Source organism: Podarcis liolepis (assembly GCF_965112155.1).
Source record: "Podarcis liolepis genome assembly, chromosome: 6".
In the NCBI taxonomy this organism is placed as follows: domain Eukaryota; kingdom Metazoa; phylum Chordata; class Lepidosauria; order Squamata; family Lacertidae; genus Podarcis; species Podarcis liolepis.
The window spans coordinates 264,830-286,182 of NC_139559.1; the positions used below are offsets into that span (position 1 = coordinate 264,830).

The window sequence follows — 21,353 nt, forward strand, 5'->3', positions numbered from 1 at the left end:
CATCTCCTCATTCAGCAGCCTGTTCTCCCCACGGCCAAGCAGTGCCCCAGAGGGAACCAGCAGGCCAGCCCAGAGCACAGGAGCAGCGCTTTCCCCTCCTGCCGTTCCAGCAATGGAGATTTGATTCCATTTCGTATTTATGGTCCACTTTTCTAGCCACAAATGTGGAGCTCAAAGCAGCTCCCATTCATAACAATAACATTAGGAAACAACTGACATTGCAGTCGCTATTCTGTCAAACACAGTAACATGTAAGTAAAGCAAACAACAACAAATTCATCAAAATGATTAATACAATTGAGTAAATTTATAGTATTTCATTTTTATTTTTTTATAAAATATTTATCAAGATTTTACACAAAACATACAAAACATAAGTTTTTTTTAAACCAACTATTACACATACAAAAAAGAAAAAAGAACAAGAGCTAATAAGAAAGTTACCAAAAAAGAAACCTAAAAAACCGGTAGTTGAAAAAATAAAAAAGAGAAAAAAGAAAGAACAATATCTTAAAAAGAAATAATCCATTTTTCAATATCTTTAAGTTCATTTGCTTATTTCCTTGACCTCCTCACACCTCCCCTTTTGTATTCCTGTTTACAAAGTCCTTTCAGCAAATCCTTCCCCTCTTTCATTTGTCTTTATAATCTTAACCTATTATAACTATATATTTTCATCCAAATAACTATCTATATTTAAAATAAAAAAATTCCTTCCAGTAGCACCTTAAAGACCAACTAAGTTAGTTCTTGGTATGAGCTTTCGTGTGCATGCACACTTCTTCAGATACCTGAAGAAGTGTGCATGCACACTTATCTGAAGAAGTGTGCATGCACACGAAAGCTCATACCAAGAACTAACTTAGTTGGTCTTTAAGGTACTACTGGAAGGAATTTTTTTATTTTGACTATGGCAGACCAACACGGCTACCTATCTGTATCTATATTTACATATTCTTATTAGCCTTAATACCAAAACCACTTATTTTCCGTCCAACATCATTTTAACATTCATTAATTTTAAAGTATTTCTGTAGATAGTCTTTAAATTTCTTCCAGTCTTCTTCCACCATTTCTTCTCCCTGGTCTCGGATTCTGCCAGTCATTTCTGCCAATTCCATATAATCACCTTCATCTGCCATTCTTCCAGAGTGGGTAAATCTTGTGTCTTCCAGTACTTTGCAATAAGTATCCTTGCTGCTGTTGTAGCATACATAAAGAAAGTTCTATCCTTCTTTAACACCAATTGGCCGACAATGCCCAGAAGAAAGGCCTCTGGTTTCTTCAGGAAGGTATATTTAAATACCTTTTTCATTTCATTATAGATCATTTCCCAGAAAGCCTTAATCCTTGAGCACGTCCACCAAAGGTGAAAGAATGTACCTTCAGTTTCTTTACATTTCCAACATTTATTATCGGGCAAGTGATAGATTTTTGCAAGCTTGACTGGGGTCATGTACCACCTATAAATCATTTTCATAATATTCTCTCTTAGGGCATTACATGCCGTAAATTTTATACCTGTGGTCCACAACTGTTCCCAGTCAGCAAACATAATGTTATGACCAACATCTTGTGCCCATTTAATCATAGTAAATTTATAGTATTTCAAAATGCCAGAAAATATCAGAAACCGTTCATCAAAACTATTAATGTGATTCAAAATTCCCAAACTTGGGTCTCCAGCTGTTTTTGGACTACAGTTCCCATTATTTCTGGCCACTGGTCCTTCTAGCAAGTTTGCTAGCCCTCTCTTGGAGCCATCCAGGCTGGTGGCCCTCACTGCCTCTTGTGGGAGGGAGTTCCACAGTTGAATTTTCTGCTTCAGCAGTGGGGACCCCGTGGGGGCAGCTCCTTCCTTCTGCTGCTGACGGCAGGCACTGATTTTTCTCCCGCGTAGAACCACATCAACCCTGCCCTGGACTTCACCCAGACCCCGCCGGGGATGCTGGCCTTGGACAACATGCTCTACCTGGCCAAGTGCCACCAGGACACCTACATCCGGGTAAGCGGGGAGGGTGCCCCCCCTGCGAAGGCCGAGGCTCCTGGCCCAGCCCCACCCCCTCACTCTGCTCCCTTCCTGCCCCACAGATCGTCCTGGAGAACAGCAGCCGGGAGGATAAGCACGAGTGTCCCTTTGGGCGCAGCGCCATTGAGCTCACCAAGATGCTGTGCGAGATCCTGCAGGTCGGGGAGCTGCGTAAGTGGAGGGGGAGCAGCGCTGGGGGGGGAGGGGGGAGCACCCATAGAGTCTTCTCTTGAGCACTTGTGCCAGAGGGGGCCCTGAAGCTGCCTGTGCAGGAAAGTGGCCCCTGGACTGAAAGGCCCCCCCTCCAACCAGGGAATTTACGTTGCTTGACTGTGGCCACGATGCCCCTCCCACCTGCTTGGCTTCCTCTTCCTCCCTGGTGCTCCCCTGAGGTGCCATCCTGGCTCTTCTGACCTCCCTCCCTCTCCCTGCCCAGCCAACGAGGGCCGCAACGACTACCACCCCATGTTTTTCACCCACGACCGCGCCTTCGAGGAGCTCTTTGCCATCTGCATCCAGCTGCTCAACAAGACCTGGAAGGAGATGCGGGCCACAGCGGAGGACTTCAACAAGGTGGGGTGGCCGTGGGGCAGAGGCAGGGGGTGGCGGGAGGGGGCAGCTGCTCTCCAGTGGGCAGGGGTCTCCCCTTCCAGCCCAGGTCTGGCCCAGGCGAGGGAACACACTTTTAAATAGCAAGGAAACCAAGAGACTCGCAAGCAAAAGGACCTTGTAAGGACCCAGTTGATTAAAACTATTGCACAATAGGGCAGCCTTGCCAGCAAGCAAAGACTGCCTCAAAGGACATTTGAACAAAGCTTTTACTGGTATGTATCACAAAATGTCATGGCATGTATCAAAAGAGGTTACAGGTCAAGGAGTGTCAAAAGTCCGGCTCCGCTCTGTTTTCATCTTTTGTACTTGTCTTCTGGCCTTCAGGAAAGAAAGGCCTGTTGACATTCCCTTATCTTCCTTCCATGTCCCTGGAATGCTTCAAGGAGAAGCTGGCTTCGCCCTCCCAACTCTAAATATACCTTCTTGGCCAGCTGTTGGTGCCCTTCTAGTAATACCAATAAACTTCCCACCCTCCAGGGTCAGAGATGCATGGAAATGCCATACAGGAGGGAGGCCTGTGAGATTTGCAAAAGGCAGGAACACGAGAATCCAATCACTTGTGGATACATTGACACATCATCCTGTAAATGCGTGAAACAACTCGAGCCAAATTTGCATTGAGTCTAGCCCAGCATCCTGTTCTCTCAGTGGCCAGCCACATTGACCATGATGGGAGGCCCATGAATCATAGAATCCTAGAGTTGGAAGAGACCACAAGGGCCATCGAGTCCAACCCCCTGCCAAGCAGGAAACACCATCAGAGCACTCCTGACATATGGTTGTCAAGCCTCTGCTTAAAGACCTCCAAAGGAGGAGACTCCACCACACTCCTTGGCAGCAAATTCCACTGTCGAACAGCTCTTACTGTCAGGAAGTTCTTCCTAATGTTTAGGTGGAATCTTCTTTCTTGTAGTTTGGATCCATTGCTCCGTGTCCGCTTCTCTGGAGCAGCAGAAAACAACCTTTCTCCCTCCTCTATGTGACATCCTTTTATATATTTGAACATGGCTATCATATCACCCCTTAACCTCCTCTTCTCCAGGCTAAACATGCCCAGCTCCCTTAGCCGTTCCTCATAAGGCATCATGGAAGCCGTTCCTCATAAGGCACCATGAGCAGGATCTGAGTGCGAGAGAACTTTTTCCCACCGCAGATTTCCGGCGAGGGCCATCAAGAAGCATTCCTGCTACTGACCAGGGAGGCAAAGCAGAACCACTGTGGTCAGTGGCCTCAATAGCCCTTTCAGAGCCACCCAGGCCATCTCTGCCTCCTGCAGGAGGAAGTTCCACAGGTTAACGATGCTCTGCGTGAAGAAGCCCTTCCCTCCCTCAGTCGTTGGATGTTCTCACACTTATGAGAGAAGAGCTTCCCTCTCCGTCCCCCCCCCCGCCGTTCTCCCTGCCAGGCGTAATTTTGCCCCCCTCTCCCAGGTGATGCAGGTGGTGCGGGAGCAGATCATGCGGGCGCTGCCCTCGAAGCCCAGCTCCCTGGACCAGTTCAAGAGCAAACTGCGCAGCCTCAGCTACTCGGAGATCCTGCGCCTGCGCCAGTCGGAGCGCATGAGCCAGGACGACTTCCACTCCCCGCCCATCATGTGAGCGGCCGCTTGGGGGGGTCAGGGCTGGGGGTGGCGCCTGGCAGGGGCAGCGGGGGTGCTCACCGGCTGCTGTGTGGCCGCCCCCCAGGGAGCTGCGGGAGAAGATCCAGCCCGAGATCCTGGAGCTCATCAAGCAGCAGCGCCTGAACCGCCTCTGCGAGGGGAGCAGCTTCCGCAAGATTGGGAACCGGCGGAGGCAAGGTGAGGGCGCAGCGGGGAGGAGAGGGCTGGGAGGGGGGGGGGAATCCTGGCCGCGGCTGGCTCTGCAGGAGGGGAGGGTTGCTCTTGCCTTTGGGTCCCCCCTCTGGGACATTTGCACAGTTCCTGTGAGCTATCTTATGTCCTTATGGAACCTCCAGCTCTGGAGGCAGTCTACCTTGAGTCCGAGATTCTATGTTTAGGGAAGTTTTTAATGACTGATGTTGTAATGTATTTTTAATCTTTTGTTGGAAGCCGCCCAGAGTGGCTGGGAAAACCCAGCCAGATGGGTGGGGTAGAAATAAATCATAATCATAATGATAATTAGGCATTTGGCCCCCGTGGCTTGATGCCCCCCCCCTTGGGGTCTTTCATTCTTTCCAAACCTTTCCAAACAGATGGTTTTCTCCTCCAGCATAAATCAGAATCTTTTCAGGGCTGCCTCTTCACTTGCCAGTTATGTCCGGATTCAAAGGTATTCACAGCTCACCATGGGAGCTTGCTGGGACTGTGCTAGGATGGAGCCATTGAGCCCAGCGCCCTTGCCTTTTCATCTGGGAGACGGGGATTTCCATCCCTTCTCACAAACAAACAAAAGGGCATTCGCAGACGACTGTGGGTCGTGCCCTTTTGATCTCCTTGAAAGGTATGGGGCTACATGCCCCTTACCCCCCATTAATCTCCGTCTGGGACCCCTCCTGGGCGCTAGAGTACCCGAGAGGGCAGCTTGCCAGGTTTGCTGCAAAACAGGAAGTCCACTTCTCCGTGGACTGGCACCCTCCGTGGACTGGCCTTTCAGAGAAGCAGCCTCCCTGCCTTCTTATGGGCCGTGTGCTGTTGTTGTCGCCCCGCAGAGCGGTTCTGGTTCTGCCGCCTGGCTCTGAACCACAAAGTGCTTCACTACGGGGACCTGGAGGACAACGCCCAGGGGGAGGTCACCTTTGAGGCCCTGCAGGAAAAGAGTGAGTGCCGTGCCAGGCCGGGGGGGGGGTTAGGCGAGGCAGTGGGCAGGGGCTCAATGACCAGCCCTCTGGGCAAGGGCAGCCAGCAGCCCCCGGGGGGCTTTCGCTGTGATTCCTGCCTTGCAGGACCCCCGGGGATACCTCCTTCCAACTCTCTGGTTCCGTGGAAGAGGGAAGGGGCTTCTTCCGCTGTTCTTGCCCAGCCTCACCAGCAGCCTCTCTCTCTCGCCCAGTTCCCGTTGCAGACATCAAGGCCGTCGTCACTGGGAAGGACTGTCCGCACATGAAGGAGAAGGGGGCTCTGAAGCAGAACAAGGTAGCTGGCTGGGGAGGGGAGGAAGACCGGGGGGGGTGTCCTTGGCAGGGGGTGGGGACTGGCCTCCTTGGCTCACCAGCCCCTGCTCTCCCTCTTCCCATCCACAGGAGGCTCTGGAGTTGGCCTTTTCCATCCTGTATGATCCGGATGAGACCCTGAACTTCATAGCCCCCAACAAATACGAGGTGAGTCAGGAGCGAGGGGAAGCTGCCTTCCTCCCGACGGATGGCCCTGCTCCTGCAATGCGCTTCCTCCTCCTGGCTTGTCCCGTGGCTGCAGTTCCGAGTCATTGAATTGTAGAGCTGGAAGGCACCCCAAGGGCCATCTAGTCCAGCCCCTGCCATGCAGGAATCTCGGCTCAAGCATCCCTGACAGATGACCGTCCAACCTCTGCTCAGTAACCTCCTGGGAAGGAGAGTCCCCCACCTCCTGAAGGGAGACCCTTCCACAGTCTAACGGCTCTTACTGCCAGAACGTTCTTCCTGGTGTTTCACTGGAATCTCCTTTCTTGTAGCTGGAAGGAATGGGTTCGAGTCCTGCCCTCCAGAGCAAGAGAAAACATGGGGCAGCCCTTGAGAGGTTTGACGACGGCTCTCATATCTCCTGTCACTTCCTCTAAGGAAAGGGCTGCTCTCTCTGAAGGAAGCCCAGGCCACCTGGGGCGTTGGGGCTTTCACAAAACCAGGGGAGAGCATTTGTGGGTGAAGCAGAGACTGTCTCCTTCCTCTTGAGCCCAGAAAATCGAGAGGAGGACTGAAAGGGGGTGGGGGCCCTGCCTTTTACCCAGGAGGCTTTCTTGTGCCCCTGCCCCCAGCTAGGGAAGCCATCCCTGGTCTCCATGACGACATTCTTAGAACAATCTCTGCATCCGGCTGCCCCATCTGGGCTGCTCTTCCTCCATTCCCCCCCCCCGCTGCTTTGCTGCCTCTCTGCTTTCTTCAGCCCCCCGCCCTTGACTCTTTCCTCTCCGTCAACCTCGGCTCCTTTTTTCAAACCTTGCAGGGCTGACCATGTAGCTGCCCACCAACTTCCTTCCTGCCTCCCTCTCTCTCCCCCTCTCTCTCTTGCCTGCCTCTGCAAAGCTGCTCAGTCTCTGGAGAGTCAAGGCGGGGTGGGGTGGGGGAGAGACATGAATCCCACCATGGAAAATGGAAGGGAGCTCAGTGCCTGAGGAGAGAGGGACGTGGCAGGTTGAGGAGCCTGATTTTCTTGCTTGGTTTTCTTCTGTGTATTGCTTTCCAAAATGAAAGGTTATGCAAAATTCTGCAAATTGCAGAGTTATCAGGCAGGATCTGGTGGCAATATACAGTCCATGTACAGTTACAGATCACGGTCAGGTAAAAACAAGGCACAAAATAAAACCCAAAGAAATTAAACGGCAGGTCCGTGAGTGCGTGGAAGGGGGCATAATGGCAGAGACATGAGACAAGGCGAGGGGGCAAGACGTGGACCCCGTTAACTCAGGGGAAAGGAAGGAAGGTTATTAGATGCCATTATATGGGGAGATCTTTTTGGATGAGGCCTCCGAGTCCGGCACCCTGTTCTCACAGAGGAGAGGACTCCCTGGGAAGCGCTTCCTGGGAGGTTTGTGAGCACATGACCCTCGGGGCCCCTTCCAACCCCACAATTCTGTGATGAAGGAAGCGGGGGCAGGTGTGTGTCCCCCCCCCCGCAACATGTCAGGGGGCAAGAGGAGGGGCAGCCAGGCCACCCCCACCCCCATGGTCCCTCCTGGGGTCTCAGGTCCCTCCTCCCTTCTCCCACAGTACTGCATCTGGATTGACGGCCTGAACGCCCTCCTGGGGAAGGAGATGGGCAGCGACCTGACCAAGAGTGACCTGGACACGCTGCTCAGCATGGAGATGAAGCTGCGCCTGCTGGACCTGGAGAACATCCCCATCCCGGAGGTGCCCCCGCCCGTCCCCAAGGAGCCCAGCAGCTACGACTTCGTCTACCACTACGGATGACGCCCCTCGGCAGCAGAGGCAGGGCGGGGGGATCAGCCTCCGGCCCCCTCCAGCGCATGCCCAGGACCTCTTCTTCATGCTGGGGTGGGGGTGGCCTCCTCTCCAACTGCGGAAGGAGGGATCCGGCTGGGCAGTCGCGTTTGGGGGTTTTTTAATGCTACAAGACTCTCCCCTCTATGGCAGCTGTTCTCCGCCCTGCAGCAGAGGGCAGCCAGAGCCCGGCTACTCCAGAATCAGCCGGCTGTGCTGGAGGGCTGAGCGTGCTCTGAAGCCCGCCCCCCCCCCCCCGTGGCATTCCCTGCAGATCTGTGGCAGAGCTGTCCTTGCTGTGCCTTTGCCTGATGTGCTTGGCCTGAGGCCGCTGGGGGCTCTTGCCTTCCCCGGGAAGGGGGCATGGCAGATGGGGCTGGCAGCAGAGCCTCATCCATGACTGTCTCTGGGGCCTGCCTTGTAGGGGGCTGGGCGAGGGGACCCCTGGGGACCCTTTCCAACTCTACCATTACATGATTCCCTTACTTTCCAGGCAGGCAGGGGCTCCATCCTGTGAGCCCAGCAGTGGCAAATGCAGCCGTGGTTCAGCTTCTGCCCCCCATCTAGGCTCCCCTGGGTGGAAGAGCACTGAGACGCCTCCCCCACCAACCCAAGAAAGGCTGCCAGTCTAGCTGCTTTCACCTGGCAGTGGGGCACAGTGCACAGGCTGGACCTGGCATGCCCCTCACCCCCCCTCCCCGATCTTTGCATTAAAGGCTGTTTCCTCCTTTTTGCCGGCTCCTGTTTCCTTCTTGCACAGACCAGGCGGTGGGAGGGGAAGACACTGCCCAAGGCTGAAGCAGAAGCGGACTGTTCCCTGGGAGGGAAGAAAGGGCTGCCTGCTTCTTGTGGGTGCCAGTGCCTCTCCCCACCCCCCACCCCAGGCAGAAGTGAGAGCTGCCTGGTGAAGATGGTGCCAAAATCCTGGATTTCAGAGGAGAAGTGAGTGGGCAGCAACACGTCCCATTTCTCCTCTGAAAACTGGCAGTAAACACCGGAGGTTCTGCTCCTGCAGGTCTTATTTTGAGCAGAATATGGGTGCTTGTGAGGCTTCCTGCGATTTTGGAAGACTGGGGACACGGACCCCCACTTGCGAGGGCAGCCCAACCCTTCTCTGCCTGCTTGGCAGGGGGCTGTGTCTTGCCTCCCCACATCGAAGGCTTCAGCTTAAACCCTGTGGGCACAATCATCCCTGCTGCCCCCTGCTCCCTTTTCGGAGTGGCTGGTTGGATTACAGCCAAATTTGGGCCACTTCATGCATGGAGCATCGCTGTCAACCTCTTTTTTGGGGGGGAAATTCCCTTATTCCAGCGCTGTTTCCCGCTGCTATCCTGGATGGTTAGATATCCCATAGACTGTCCCCGGGACAGGGGAGGCTGCTGATCCCTTATTTTCAAATCTGAAAGTTGACAGCTGTGGAATGGAGGGGGGGTCAGGTCTAGCCAGCCAGGGGCCCATGGATGCCTTGCAGGGCCTGGACTCCCAGCCTCCCACCCCTAACTGGTGAGGATTCTGGGAGACACTTGGACCTGGGGTCCCTCCTTGGATGTTTGGGGAGACCCTGGAAGAGCGGCAAGGATGCTGCGGAGGTTTCCCGAGAGCAAGCCGTGCCAGGCTCAAGGCCGCTCTGTATCTGCCCACTGGGCGCCTCCGGGAAAAGGTGGTGGGTGCAGTAGCGCAGGGACAAGGGGATCAGGCCCCACGGCTGCCTCGCTCGCCTCCCAGCCAGGTGGGACTCGGGGGCAGCAGCAGCCCCACTTGGCCCCCGACGGGCCCTTCCTGCCAGTGGGCGGCAGCAATCAGATTCCGGACCTGGGTTCGAATTCACCCCGGCACATGAAGGCCACGGGGAGTAACCTGCGCCAGTGTCTGCTTTGGCCTCGCCTACCTCGCAGGGATGGGGGGATCACATGAGCAGGGGGAGAACCAGGCAATCGGACCTTGAGCTCCTTGGACCAGAAGGGGGGCAAGAAATGCAACGCCCTTAATGAAGGAGGCCGAGGGGCGGGGCCCGTCCCCAGGGTGCAGCGACGGGGAGGCGCTGGTCTTCGCCGCCGGAGAAGGCGGAAGGGGCCGCTCTGGCGGCGCGGCGAGTCTCTGTCGTCGGGGCGGGAAGGGGCGGGGCCTGTGGCCGGAAGCGGCTGTCCGGGGGGGCGCGCCGGGATGCGGCCGGCGGGGGGCGGCGCGGGGTCGGCGGCGCTGGCGGCGGGGCTGGTGCTGCTCTACTACGCCTTCTCCATCGGCATCACCTTCTACAACAAGTGGATCATGAAGGTGGGCGGGGGAGGGGGGAGGGGAGGGAGAGAGAGGCGCCCCTCCCCCCCGCCCCTCCCCCTCCCGGCTCACCCCCCTCTCCCCCCTCCCCCCCCCGCAGAGCTTCGGCTTCCCGCTCTTCATGACGCTGCTCCACCTGCTGGTCATCTTCGCGCTCTCGGGCCTGGCGCGCCGCTGCGCCCGGAGACCCGCCCGGCCGCTGCTGCCCTGGGCCGCCTACCTGCGCCAGGTGGGCCCCGCAGGTGAGGCCGGGGAAAGGCAGGAGGGGCTGGGAACCCGGGGCCGGGTTTACCTATCAGCTCAACAAGCTCTAGCTGAAAGGTCAAGGGACCCCGGACCATTAGGTCCAGTCGCGTATGACTCTGGGGTTGCGGCGCTCATCTCGCTTTATTGGCCGAGGGAGCCGGTGTGCAGCTTCCGGGTCATGTGGCCAGCATGACTAAGCCACTTCTGGCGAACCAGAGCAGCGCACGGAAACGCCGTTTACCTTCCCGCCAGAGCGGTACCTATTTATCTACTTGCACTTTGACGTGCTTTCAAACTGCTAGGTTGGCAGGAGCAGGGACTGAGCAACGGGAGCTCACCCCGTCGCGGGGGTTTGAACCGCCAACCTTCTGATCGGCAAGCCCTAGGCTATGTGGTTTAACCCACAGCGCCACCCGCATCCCATAGCTCTAGCTTAGGGCCCCCCAAAAAATTTAAAGGAAAAAACCACTGAATGTACATTTCCAAAACATAAGATAAAAAACAAATAAAATAAAACCGATACAGCAACAGTGTTTTGTGTTGTGTAGGTTCTTATTTGTTATGTGCAAATGGCTTGAGATACCTATTAGTTCTGTTAATTACCATCTTGCATATATTCAACACAAAAAACAGCAACAATTTGCTGTTGACAAAGGACAACTGGACATAGAAAGGAGCCCATTACCTTCAGTAGCTTAGGGCCTTATCAAACCTAAATCCGGCCCTGGGGAGACCATTAGCCTTGAATTTCTGCACAAGCAGGCAGGCAGGACCAGAAGCATCAAGGCGAAGGGGCAGGACACACCTCTCCATGCCTTCTTTCACGGTTTGTGAAAATACGCCTGCTCATGTGGAGGGCAGCAGTTGGTTCTTCTCCTCTCCTGTTCCTCACACTTGGAGTCCACAGGGAAAGGGACCCAGGAAAGAGAAGGGAAAATGCAGAATGTACAATTTGTTCTTCCATATTTTACTGCCGGACGAGGTGGAGGTTGGGCCGGTAGCTCAGTCACAGGGGAGGAAGGTGGCAACATTCTATCCCCGAATGCTAGTCGCTTGGGGGCAAAGAAGAAGGGCTGTAGCCATTGTCCTCATCTTGGGGGCTTCCTGAACACATCTTGGCTGACTAGCTGTGGGTGAGACAGCCAGGCTGACCTCTCGTTCGGTCCTCTTTCTCTTTGCCTCTCAGCTCTGTCAACAGCCCTGGACGTGGGGCTCAGCAACTGGAGCTTCCTCTACATCACCGTCTCACTGTGAGTATGGGGTGGGGTCTTGTGAAGACGCTGCCCGTCTCTCTTGCCTGCCTGCCTGACGGCCTCCTTCCTCCCTGGCCTTGCAGCTACACCATGACCAAGTCCTCGGCTGTCCTCTTCATCTTGTTCTTCTCTCTGGTCTTCAAGCTGGAGGAGCCGGTGAGCGCCCAGCCCCAGACCCCCCAAGGCTGAGCGGGAGGGGATCATTGGGCCTGCGGCCACTAGCAACCTGCGCTGTTCTTCTTCCCACCAGAGGGCGGCGCTGGTGCTGGTGGTGCTGCTCATTGCGGGGGGGCTCTTCCTCTTCACCTACAAGGCGACGCAGTTTGACATGGAGGGCTTTGCCATGGTGCTGGGCGCCTCCTTCCTGGGCGGAATCCGCTGGACGCTGACACAGATACTTCTGCAGAAGGACGAGCTGGGTATGCGTCCCTCTGGGGCGGGTGTCGGGGGGCAGGCGACACCCTGCTCCGTTTCCTCCTCCTTGATGGGCTCCCCCTTCTCATCCTTCTGGCAGGACTCCAGAACCCCATAGACACCATGTTCCACCTGCAGCCAGCCATGTTCCTGGGCCTCTTCCCCCTCTTCGCTGCATTTGAGGGTAAGTTGTCTGGGTGCGGCGGGGACAGAAATGGCACCTGAGCGGAAAGCAGCAGAGCAGGGGACCCAGGTGCAAATCTTCTCCCAGGGGAGCTGTTCCCCAAAAGGGTGCTTGTCTGGGGGTTTCTTACTCTAGGGCAGTGGTTCCCAACCTTTTTTGGGTCGTGCCGCACCTAAGCATCTCTAAAATCCTGGTCCCCCCACCATGAACCGTGGCTCTAGGGAATTCACTGAGGTCCAAGCAGGGTTTAGGTTCCTTCTCCAAAGCTGTTGGCTGGTACGTTCATAGCTCCAGTCATGTAGAAGGGGGGAGGGAGAGATTCTGGGGAGAAATGGGGAAATGTAAAATAGTCTTTTGTTAGGTGTGGACAGAATGTGCGGGGTTGTATCCATGCTCACAGACCCAGGGAAGCGAATGGAGGTGGCTAGACAGCGCCCTGTGATGGCGCATGGTGCATAAGTGGAAGAGAACAATGAGCAGGGGGGAAAGCCACGTCCGTCAGGCTACTTTGGGCTGGTTCTTTAGTTCTCGGCAAACAGAAGTTACAAATTTAGAGCTGGAGCTGCAAGACAGGGCAGCACCCAAAAGCATCTCAGTTGATAGGAAATTTTAAAAACATCAACGGTGAAAATCAAAACTGTCACCACTGTGGAAACCCAAAGAAATGCTGCATTTTGACTTGGGAATTATTTGTTTGCTTCAGTGCAGTCTTGCGGCCACCAAAGCATCTCCTCTTCCTGTAGGAGAAGCTCATAGTGGACCCCTCAGGCCTCTCCCCCCCCCCCCGCAGGTGGTCAGGCAACTTTCCTGGTCAGTTGCAAGGAATATTTTCCTTGGTTGCGGAGGGAGAGAAACCCTTGGAGTGTTTGTCAATCTGTTGCTGAGTTTCTGCCTGCTCAAAGGTGGGTCGGCCTCCCCAGAACAGGGCTGAGCTTCCTGGGCCCCTGGCTCGGCAGGAGGAGCCCTGAGGGCCCCTAGGGCTGAGCACCCTCCCTTGGAAGTCCAGCCCACGGCACTTGCTTCCTGAGCCCTCTCTCTCTCCCCCCCCCCTTCCTCCCAGGCCTGCCCTTGTCTGCGTCGGAGAAGCTCTTCCGTTTCCACGAGGTGGACCGTCTGCTGGGCCTCTTGGGCAAGCTGGCCGTGGGGGGGCTGCTGGCCTTTGGGCTGGGCTTCTCCGAGTTCCTCCTGGTGTCGAAAACCTCCAGCCTCACCTTGTCCATCTCTGGCATTTTCAAGGTATTGGGTGGCCTTTCCTCCTCTGGCCCTTCCTTGCCTAGCCAGCCAACCCATGGCCCCAGTCGCCTCTTGCTTGGCCCTGGGTGGGAGCCCATGAGTCTTTGGGGTGGGGTCTTCCCTTTGTCCCATGGAGGCCTGAGGAGCTTCTGTGCCCCAATGACAAAGACTAAGTCCACCCCCTTCCCAATATGAGACTTTCGATCTGCTCCTGGGGCCGCCGGTCCTGGCGGCTGTGACTCGCCCCTGCTCTTGTCCTCAGGAGGTCTGCACTCTTCTGCTGGCCACGCACCTGATGGGAGACCGCCTGAGCCTCTTGAACTGGCTGGGCTTCGTCGTCTGCCTCCTGGGGCTCTCCCTCCACGTTGCGCTGAAGGCGCTCAGTGCCACAGGTAATGTTGGGGGTGGTGGGGTCTTGGGACTTGGGCTTCCTGCGTAGCCAAGGTTTGGGGTGGGGGCCGGAGAAGCCCTGCTGCCTGTTGGGGGCCGGCTGACAAGTGCCTCCTTCTCTGCGCAGGGCAAAAGGGCGCCAGGCAGCCCAAGGAGTCTTGCTCCAGTCCGGACTTGGAGTTGCTGCTGCTCCACCACCAGGAGGAAGAGGACCCTGCGGGATTCCCCCAGCGCTGAAACACGCCAGCAGCTCAGCCAAGAGAGCCCAAGGCAGGGGGAGCCTGCCACCCCGGAGGGCTTCAAATGGGGGGGGGGGCTCGGGACCCCTCAGAAGGGAAGAGGCTGAAGCACTTGGGCCCTGGTGTTATGGGACAGATCTCGGGGGTGGGGGAGCCTCAGGAAGCTTGGCGGCTGCAGGCGCTGCGTTGGGTCTCCGTGGCTCAGAGAGGGAGCTTGGGGGAGGCTGTAAAGTGCGGCTGACCGTGCCATCCTGTGAGCCTTCATGGATGGCCACATTGGGTGCCTCCTTTCTGCGCCCATCTTTGTGCCCTCTGGCCTGCGTGCCCCTCGGGGTCGGAGGCAGTGCCACGTGAATGTGTTAAGAAGAGAAAAGGCTGTTGGGGTTGGAGGACCAGCTGGTGCTTGGGGAGACGTGTTGGGACCAAAGTGGGCTGAGGCCAGAGAGCAGCCGAGAGCCTCTGGCTTTCTGCTTCTCGGTTTGCAGTAGTCCCTGGAGTTTGGAGGGGGTGGGCATCACGGTGGTCTCAGAACTAGGCGCTTCTGAGATGGTACTCAGAGCTCCAGCTACTGGAGGAAGCAGTAGAAACCTGCCACGAACTTGGGCAGGGTGTGGGCAGAGAGAGAGTTGGGCATAGGACCAGAGGGTAGCCTTGCGGAAAGCAGGCTGGGAGCTGGAGTCCTGAATGCGGAATGCCCTGGACCAGTCAGGCTGCCTGGGTGAAGAGGAGCCCTCGCTGCTCACCTCTGCGCTTGGCGTGAGGCTCCCTTACTGCTGACATCTTGAGGACATGGGAGGCCAGTTTGGGAGTTTCCACTGCCCATCTCTGGGCTCTGGAGAGTAGCATTTCAGTGTCCTGAACCCTCTTCGCCCTTGCTTGGAAGTAAGTCCCATGGAAGTCATCCGGATTTGCAAGCAAGCATGTCTCGGATCGCAGCCTTGGGGTAGAATGTGGCAGCCGCCTTGCCAGTTCCCCTCCACCCCCAGCTGCGGCTGCTCAAAATGGCCCTGGGCAGCTGGCAAGAAGGACACGGGGTGGCGCTGGCAGCCGCTGCCACCATTCAGAGGTGTGCATGGTATTCTGAAATGCAGCTGTGCCATCCATTCAGATGTAATGGTGGTGCTTCTGGTTTTAGTTGGACCAAAGCCTCTGGCCTCCCAGAGTGGCCGGTCAGATGCCCCCAAGGGAGACCCCCAAGGAGGACTGAGTGTGGCAGCCGGGCTCTCCCCACCCTGATTTCTGGAGGCGGCATGGAGTCGCGCTCTGTCCAGTCGCCACTTGCAGCCACTCTTCCTCTGTGACTCTGTCCCCGGCTAAAGCCAGCTGAGCTGGTGGCCATCACTGCCTCTCCTGGGAGCAAATCCCAGAGTTAAACTCTTCACTGTGTGAAGAAGGGCCTCCTTCTCTCCCCACCCCAAATCTCCCTCTTCCTTGGTGACCCTTCTTGGGTTCTAGTAGCAGGAGAGGGAGGAAAACCTTGCTCATTTTGCCCAGTTTCACCCATCATGTTTCCATTTTCTAACCTCAGCCTGTTGCAACCTTTCCTCAAAGGGCAGCTGCTCCAGCCCTTTAATCTTGGGGGGGGGGGGGGAGCTGTTGGTTGGTTGCTTCTTCACCCTTGAACATTTTGCCCTCCGTTTTCTAGAGATTTTTCCAGCTCTGCTGTGCTTCTTCTGGAGACGAAGTGAGCAGAACCAGACTGTATCCCATAATTAGCCACCATAAATTTTCCTAAGGAAAATGAGATGACCCGACTACCCTTATGGAAATCTATGACAGGATCACACTTGGAATCCTGTAGGCGGCTTTGCTTTTGATCCCTAATGTTGGATTTGACACATTCACAGCTGCTGCACATTCACTTGACATTTTCAGCTCCCCACTGCAGCCCCAAGAGCCCTTTCCTCACCCGTCACTCGGAGGATGTACAATCACACGGAACCACGTTTGCCATTTTGTCACCTGGCTGGCTTGGTGGCAGGAGGGGAACCCTGGGGATCCCTTGGCTGTCTATTTCCCCCTCACCATTCTCAATAACGTGATGTTGTCCACAAACTTGACCAGCTCTCTGCTGATCCTTTGCTTTGGATCCTTTATGAGCAAGTTAAAAATCGTGATAAAAAAAATCCTTCCAGAAACAAAAGCTCATACCAGTAACCAACTTGGTTGGTCTCTAAGGTGCTACAGGAAGGATTTTTTTTATTTTGTTTTGACTACGGCAGACCAACACGGCTACCTACCTCTAATTAAAAATCATGGTTCCCTGCATGGAGCCTCTCTTATAATAATAATAATAAATTTTATTTATTTCCTGCCTTGCAGGAATGCAAGGATGTTCATTCCTCCTCGCTGCTTCCTGTTCAAGCAGTTGCCCTTCCAGGAGAGGGCCTGTCCTTTCCTTCCATGGCTGCTAAATATGCCTCATATCTTGGGAACATTTGGTGGGAAGTGGAGTTTCTGCAAGAGAGGAGAGTTGCCTCTTTGCTGAGCTTGTTAAGATTCTTGAATTCCCCACTGGTGTTAAGTGAGTGACCTTCATTCCACGGCTGAGGAGGGTTAGGGTCAGGCCTGGCTGGCCCTTGCCTGCCTGATGCCCTGAGCAAAAGGCTTTGTCCTCCTGGGCCCATTGTCTGCCTGGCCTTTGATTTGCAGGGACAATTTGCTCTTGTGTTGCTCCTCGCTTGCTCTAAGCCCCCGTGAACTGAACTGCCTTCTTGCCTGCCCTTTTCCTAATTTGCGGTCAGTGCTCTTATTTTGAGACGCAACTACAACCGCCCTTCAAGACAAGGCACGTGGGCAATTGCGTTTAGTTGAAGAGCAGCCGTGGCAGAGATGCAGAGAATCCACAAAGCTGCCAAGGAGAATCCCAAGAGCAGAATATTCTGGCGGGGGGGGGGGGAGCCTGAAATGTACATTCCACAAAAACGCACAGCTGCTTTCAAGCATCCAAAGGCACCCTATAAACTTCTTAACAAAGGAAGTGTAATTGTCTGTGTGTCTTAAATGTTTTTAGTGTAAGTTGTTGAATCTGCAGTCTTTTGGAAAAGGTGTGCTTGTGAAGAAAGACACCCATGTTCTCCTTCGCCTGGAGGGGAAGGTGTTGTGCGGCGTCAGGCCACAGATCTGGACCTGCCAAGGAGCCGTGTCCTTGCACCCCCCCCCATACAGCCCCACCTCTCAGACCCAAGGACCTCGGCTGCTGTGGCTGTCTGGCACCTGCCTGTGCTGTGCTGAGCTCTGCCCCTGCCCCCTGCTGAGGAGGGGGGCTTCTTGGCCCCCAGGCGCTCTGCCCCAACCAAGCTCCACAAACCGGAGGGAGTTGGGAGATGCCCCAGAGTTCTGCCTGCCAGCCCTTTCCCCCTCCATGCTGGGCGCGACTGGAGGGGCCAGGGGCCAGCCACTGTTCCATGGCAACGCTGTGGGAGGCCAGGGGTGTTGCTGTGTCCTTGCGCTGGTTCTGGAGGAGCCATGCTGAAGAAGGCCCCCTCTCTGTGCAGGGAAGGATCCTTTGCGTAAGCTGGAAGTGACCGTGGGAATAGAAATGGCGGGGGGGGGGAGGGAGTTGCCAAAAGCAAGGGAGAGTGGAAATCAGACATGAAATCATCTATCCCACCTCAAAATACCGTAGATGGTGCAGCAGCAGAGAAGCCACTGCAGAGAGCAGCAGGAGGAACGGCCTTGGGGCCTCTTCCCTGGGAAGGTGGATGGGGAGGAGGAAGGAGGCAGCTGCCTTTGGGCATTGGTGGTGGGGGAGGGGAAGGAGGCCGAGTTGCCAGTCTGAAGGGGCCCAGAGGAAGAAGGGCACCTTCAGGCGAGGCTGGCTTAGCAGCGATAGACTTTGCCACAGCAGCCTTTGAAGCATAAGAAAACTCTGATTCATGTCGGGATGGAAGCATCTCCTGTGACGGGAACCTGGACGGCCAAGCACACCATCTTGGGGAGTGGGCAGGAAGAGACAGGTGTTTTCTTTCCTGCCGCCCCAGTGGCTTTGGCCACACTCAGGAAGCGGGCAGCAGGTGGCGCTGCTGTGCCAGGCGCCCGTCTGCTGGGCTGCTGCTTCCTCCTGCCTGTGTTTGGCCTGCAGCTGCCAAATGAAAACCTCAGCAGCTTGGAGGGCCTGGGTTGGGGGGTCTGGGGGCTTCTGGGGGGCAGCAGGGCCTCTGAATCCTCTCCTTCCTGGGCAGTGGGTCCTGCTGTGCTCTGCAGGTTCCTCCTGGGCTCCAAGCTGTGGAGCTGTTTCCAGGGGGCGCTGGGAAGTCACACTCCGATGGCCCCTGGCGTTTGCCCCCTGCTCCTGCTGAGGGCTGCTGGAGAAGGGTGAAGAGGCAGCTTCCCCTCAAGGTGTAAAACCGAAGATCCCCTCCTGGATCAGGCCAAAGGTGGAGGGCACCTCACCTGTCCTGTCCTGTCCTCCCATTGGCCAGCCAGGTGCTGCAACAGGAAGGTCCACAGGCAGCAAGGCAGGAGACCTTGGCAGCAGCTCTCGCATACCCTGGCCCCTGCTGCTCAGATACTTGGCAACTATCCTACTTTTAAGAGACACCTGAAGGCAGCCCTGTTTAGGGAAGTTTTTAATGTTTAATGCTGTATTGTGTTTTTAATATTCGATTGGGAGCCACCCAAAGTGGCTGGGGTATAAATAAATTACTATTATTACACGTCCTTCACATATAGTGCTGCTCCTCCCTGCTTGGTCTATTCCTTTTGAACAGGTCATACCCCTCAGTTCCAAATTCAAGCCATGTCTCTCATCCCACCAGGTTTCAGTAGTCCCTACCAGGTCATATTTGCCATCCTGTATTAAACGCACCAATTTTTCTTGCTTGTTTTCCATGCTCTGTGCATTAGTTGCCCCTCTACTAATGTGTAGTATGGGAAACAAGCAAGACGAATGCATGCCCTCTGGGAGTTTTTGGGCTCCACCTCCCATCATCCCTGACCATTGGCCTTGCTGGCTGCTGGGACTTGGCCAGTGGTGGGGGGGCCACAGGCAAAGATGGCTATGGAGCAGCTGGTGTGAAGGGGACCCTTCTCCACAGACTCTTGCGCCCCCTGCTTCGTTAGGCAAGGAAGAGGCGTTCTCCAGGGGTCAAGAACCAAAACAGCCAAGGAGGGGCGTAGTTTGAAGTGGGGAGGCCTGGGGGCATAGCCAGGATTTATGTTAGTGGGGCAGGCTTTATAATGGGGGTGGGGGCAGAACCCCCGTTAATTATTTTTATTGATTTACTTGATTACCCACCTCCCCCTGGCTACACCCATGCCTGGAGGGATACGTTTGAGCCCCAGGCCTGGGCTCCTCTCCTCTGCAGCCATCATGGCAGGGGATGCCAACCCAGTGCCCAGGAGCACAAGGCTGCTTTGGTGCCCCTGGGATGAACTTCCTAGATTCACAGCTTTCGTTTTTATTTAAATTGTAAGGTTAAAGCATCTTTTGGAAGATATGGGGCAACAGATATGGACAGCAATCGTTTTGTGCGTGAGAGAGAAATTAGCCCTCTGCCTTTCAGGTTTTCCTCCCCCCAGAAAAATGGATGCCCGTGTATGTGAGAGAGAGAGAGTTGGGCTTTGTAAGGGGAGGGTCTGGTCTGCAAGAGCTGCATTTGGGCAGAGAGAGGGGAGACACATTTGTGGTGGGAGGTGAGCAATGCAGGTGTGTGTCGGGTGTCCCTGTGCATGAGAGAGTTTTGCGTGGGCACCTGGTACATTTTTGCTGGTGCTGAGAAATGCTCCCTATTGTTAGCCAGCAACACCACCAGTGGGGGGGGGGGAGCACAGAAATTAACATCAACCAGCAGACACAGCTGACTTCTCATGGGAAGCTGAGGTTGAGGAGGAAGCCACAGTGACTGCTCTCTCTAAATGTGTGATGCCATGCTCACATGGTGGCCGTTTTGTGACTGGTGCCCACATCACATCACGGTCTTAAAAGTGAACAAAGGCATTCGGCCAGAGATGTGGAAACTCCGATTTTGTTCTTCTAAAACCGCAGAAAGCACAAGGTAGGCTTCCTTCAGGGGCTAAGTGAGCACCAGGAGTTGTCAGAGAGCAGGTTGTGATGTGTGGGGTCATGGAAGGAAGGGAGTAGGCCTTGAGGAATCCGGCCTCTAGTGACTCAGGCCAGGAGGGGGCTGGCGTTTCATCCTGGGTCTCCCTGTGCTGCTCCCACAGCCAGCTGACACAGCCAATTGTGCCTCAGCTGGCAGTTGCCATTAATATACTTGGGAGCACAAGTTGTCTGCCAGAGTCGCTGTCGGAGGAACTCCATCATTTCCCCAGCGATAAGACTTTGTCTTTACAGAGCATTTCCTCTTAGGTATTCCAGGTGTGTTCCATGCCATCATTTCAGCAACCCTTCCAGCACTGCTGTGAAGGCAGACCAGGCTTCCTACCTCCACTGGGGGGGGGGAGGGCTGTGAGGCAGATGGAGGCTGCCTGCCTGAGGCCCCACAGTCTCTGGGGCCTGGGGTCAGCCTGGCCCTTGGCCCTGGGCCCCCCATGGGCTCAAGGCAGACGTCTCCTCCCTGGCACCTCCTTCAAGTGGCAGAGAGAAGGCTTTGCCTCCCCAGCTGCTGGGGGCCACAGCTGCAGTCCCCTCGCCAGCCAGTTTCCGAGCAAGAGAGGCTACCTCTTCTCTGGCAGCCAGCAAGGCTGGTGCTAAGGCAGTCGGTCGCCGCAGAGGCAGCCGCCTTGCACTGCCCTTTCCTGCCCCATGAATTAAGCAGCCCCTGTGGGGAGCTTGGTAATACTTTTATTAATAGTTAATTACTCCCTCTGCCTTGCCAGAGAAATGAGACTCACTCAGGCCTCATAAATCCAAGCAGTGATCCTGCAATAAAAAGCAGCAAGGAGACTGCATTCCGGTGGCTCCTTCAGCAGCCTTGCCTACAGCGCTGGCATTTAGGGAATGACAAACGTCGGCACCAGGTGCCTGGGCACAAGGGCACAGAGGAGAGGGGTCTGGCTCCCGTCCAGGCACAGGCCTCCCGCCCCGCCCCCGCTCTGGGCTGGAGCCATGGCAGGATGCAAGTGGCCTTTGCTCTGGGGCTCCTTGTGGGGGGACAGCAGCCCCCTGTTGCACTGGCATGAGAAAATGGGATAGACTACTCTGGCTTGGTGAAGTTCTCCATCCTTGGGCCCAGAAACTAATAGGCAGCCAATGCAGTTGGACCAGGATCGGTGTAAAATTCTCACACTGTCTTGCCCCAATGAGCAACCTGGCAGCCAAATTCTGCCGCAGCTGAGGTTTCCAAGAACAGTCTTCAGAGGCAGCCCCATGCACAATGCGTACTAGAGCGCAGTTGACACGAGGTGAGGCTATCCTGTCCAGGGAGGAGCGCAGCTGGAAAAGGGCGGCTGGGAGCTGAGCTGGGGAATCGCGTCTTGCCTGCCCTGCAGATGATGGGCGCGAC

At 55.6% G+C, this 21,353-nt stretch overlaps 2 protein-coding genes across 10 annotated transcripts in view; both read left to right on the forward strand.

Moving 5' to 3' along the window:
* Positions 1–21,353, forward strand: part of ELMO2 (engulfment and cell motility 2) — a 195,566-nt gene that overhangs the window by 8,061 nt on the left and 166,152 nt on the right. For 6 of the 8 annotated variants that reach the window (XM_083507394.1, XM_083507392.1, XM_083507395.1 and 3 more), the window contains 9 exons: positions 1,901–2,005; positions 2,092–2,200; positions 2,466–2,602; positions 4,072–4,235; positions 4,327–4,439; positions 5,291–5,398; positions 5,632–5,714; positions 5,822–5,899; positions 7,481–8,441. In XM_083507394.1, coding sequence (XP_083363520.1) covers positions 1,901–2,005; positions 2,092–2,200; positions 2,466–2,602; positions 4,072–4,235; positions 4,327–4,439; positions 5,291–5,398; positions 5,632–5,714; positions 5,822–5,899; positions 7,481–7,681 — 1,098 coding nt within the window. In that variant the 3' untranslated portion in view covers positions 7,682–8,441. Of the gene's footprint in view, positions 1–1,900; positions 2,006–2,091; positions 2,201–2,465; positions 3,318–3,747; positions 4,236–4,326; positions 4,440–5,290; positions 5,399–5,631; positions 5,715–5,821; positions 5,984–7,480; positions 8,442–21,353 lie in introns of those variants that run through there. The other 2 variants (XM_083507399.1, XM_083507396.1) reach the window with 2 other exon arrangements.
* On the forward strand, positions 9,864–16,924 carry SLC35H1 (solute carrier family 35 member H1). 2 transcript variants are annotated; one of them, XM_083508655.1, is made up of 9 exons: positions 9,864–9,985; positions 10,086–10,227; positions 11,418–11,481; positions 11,568–11,640; positions 11,735–11,903; positions 11,999–12,082; positions 13,143–13,318; positions 13,578–13,707; positions 13,833–16,924. In XM_083508655.1, exons 1-9 carry the CDS (start codon positions 9,875–9,877, stop codon positions 13,940–13,942), a joined length of 1,059 nt encoding a protein of 352 aa, XP_083364781.1. In that variant the 5' UTR covers positions 9,864–9,874; the 3' UTR covers positions 13,943–16,924. The 2 variants fall into 2 exon arrangements, with proteins under 2 accessions (XP_083364781.1, XP_083364782.1); XM_083508656.1 differs by lacking the exon at positions 10,086–10,227 and having other exon boundaries at positions 9,896–9,985.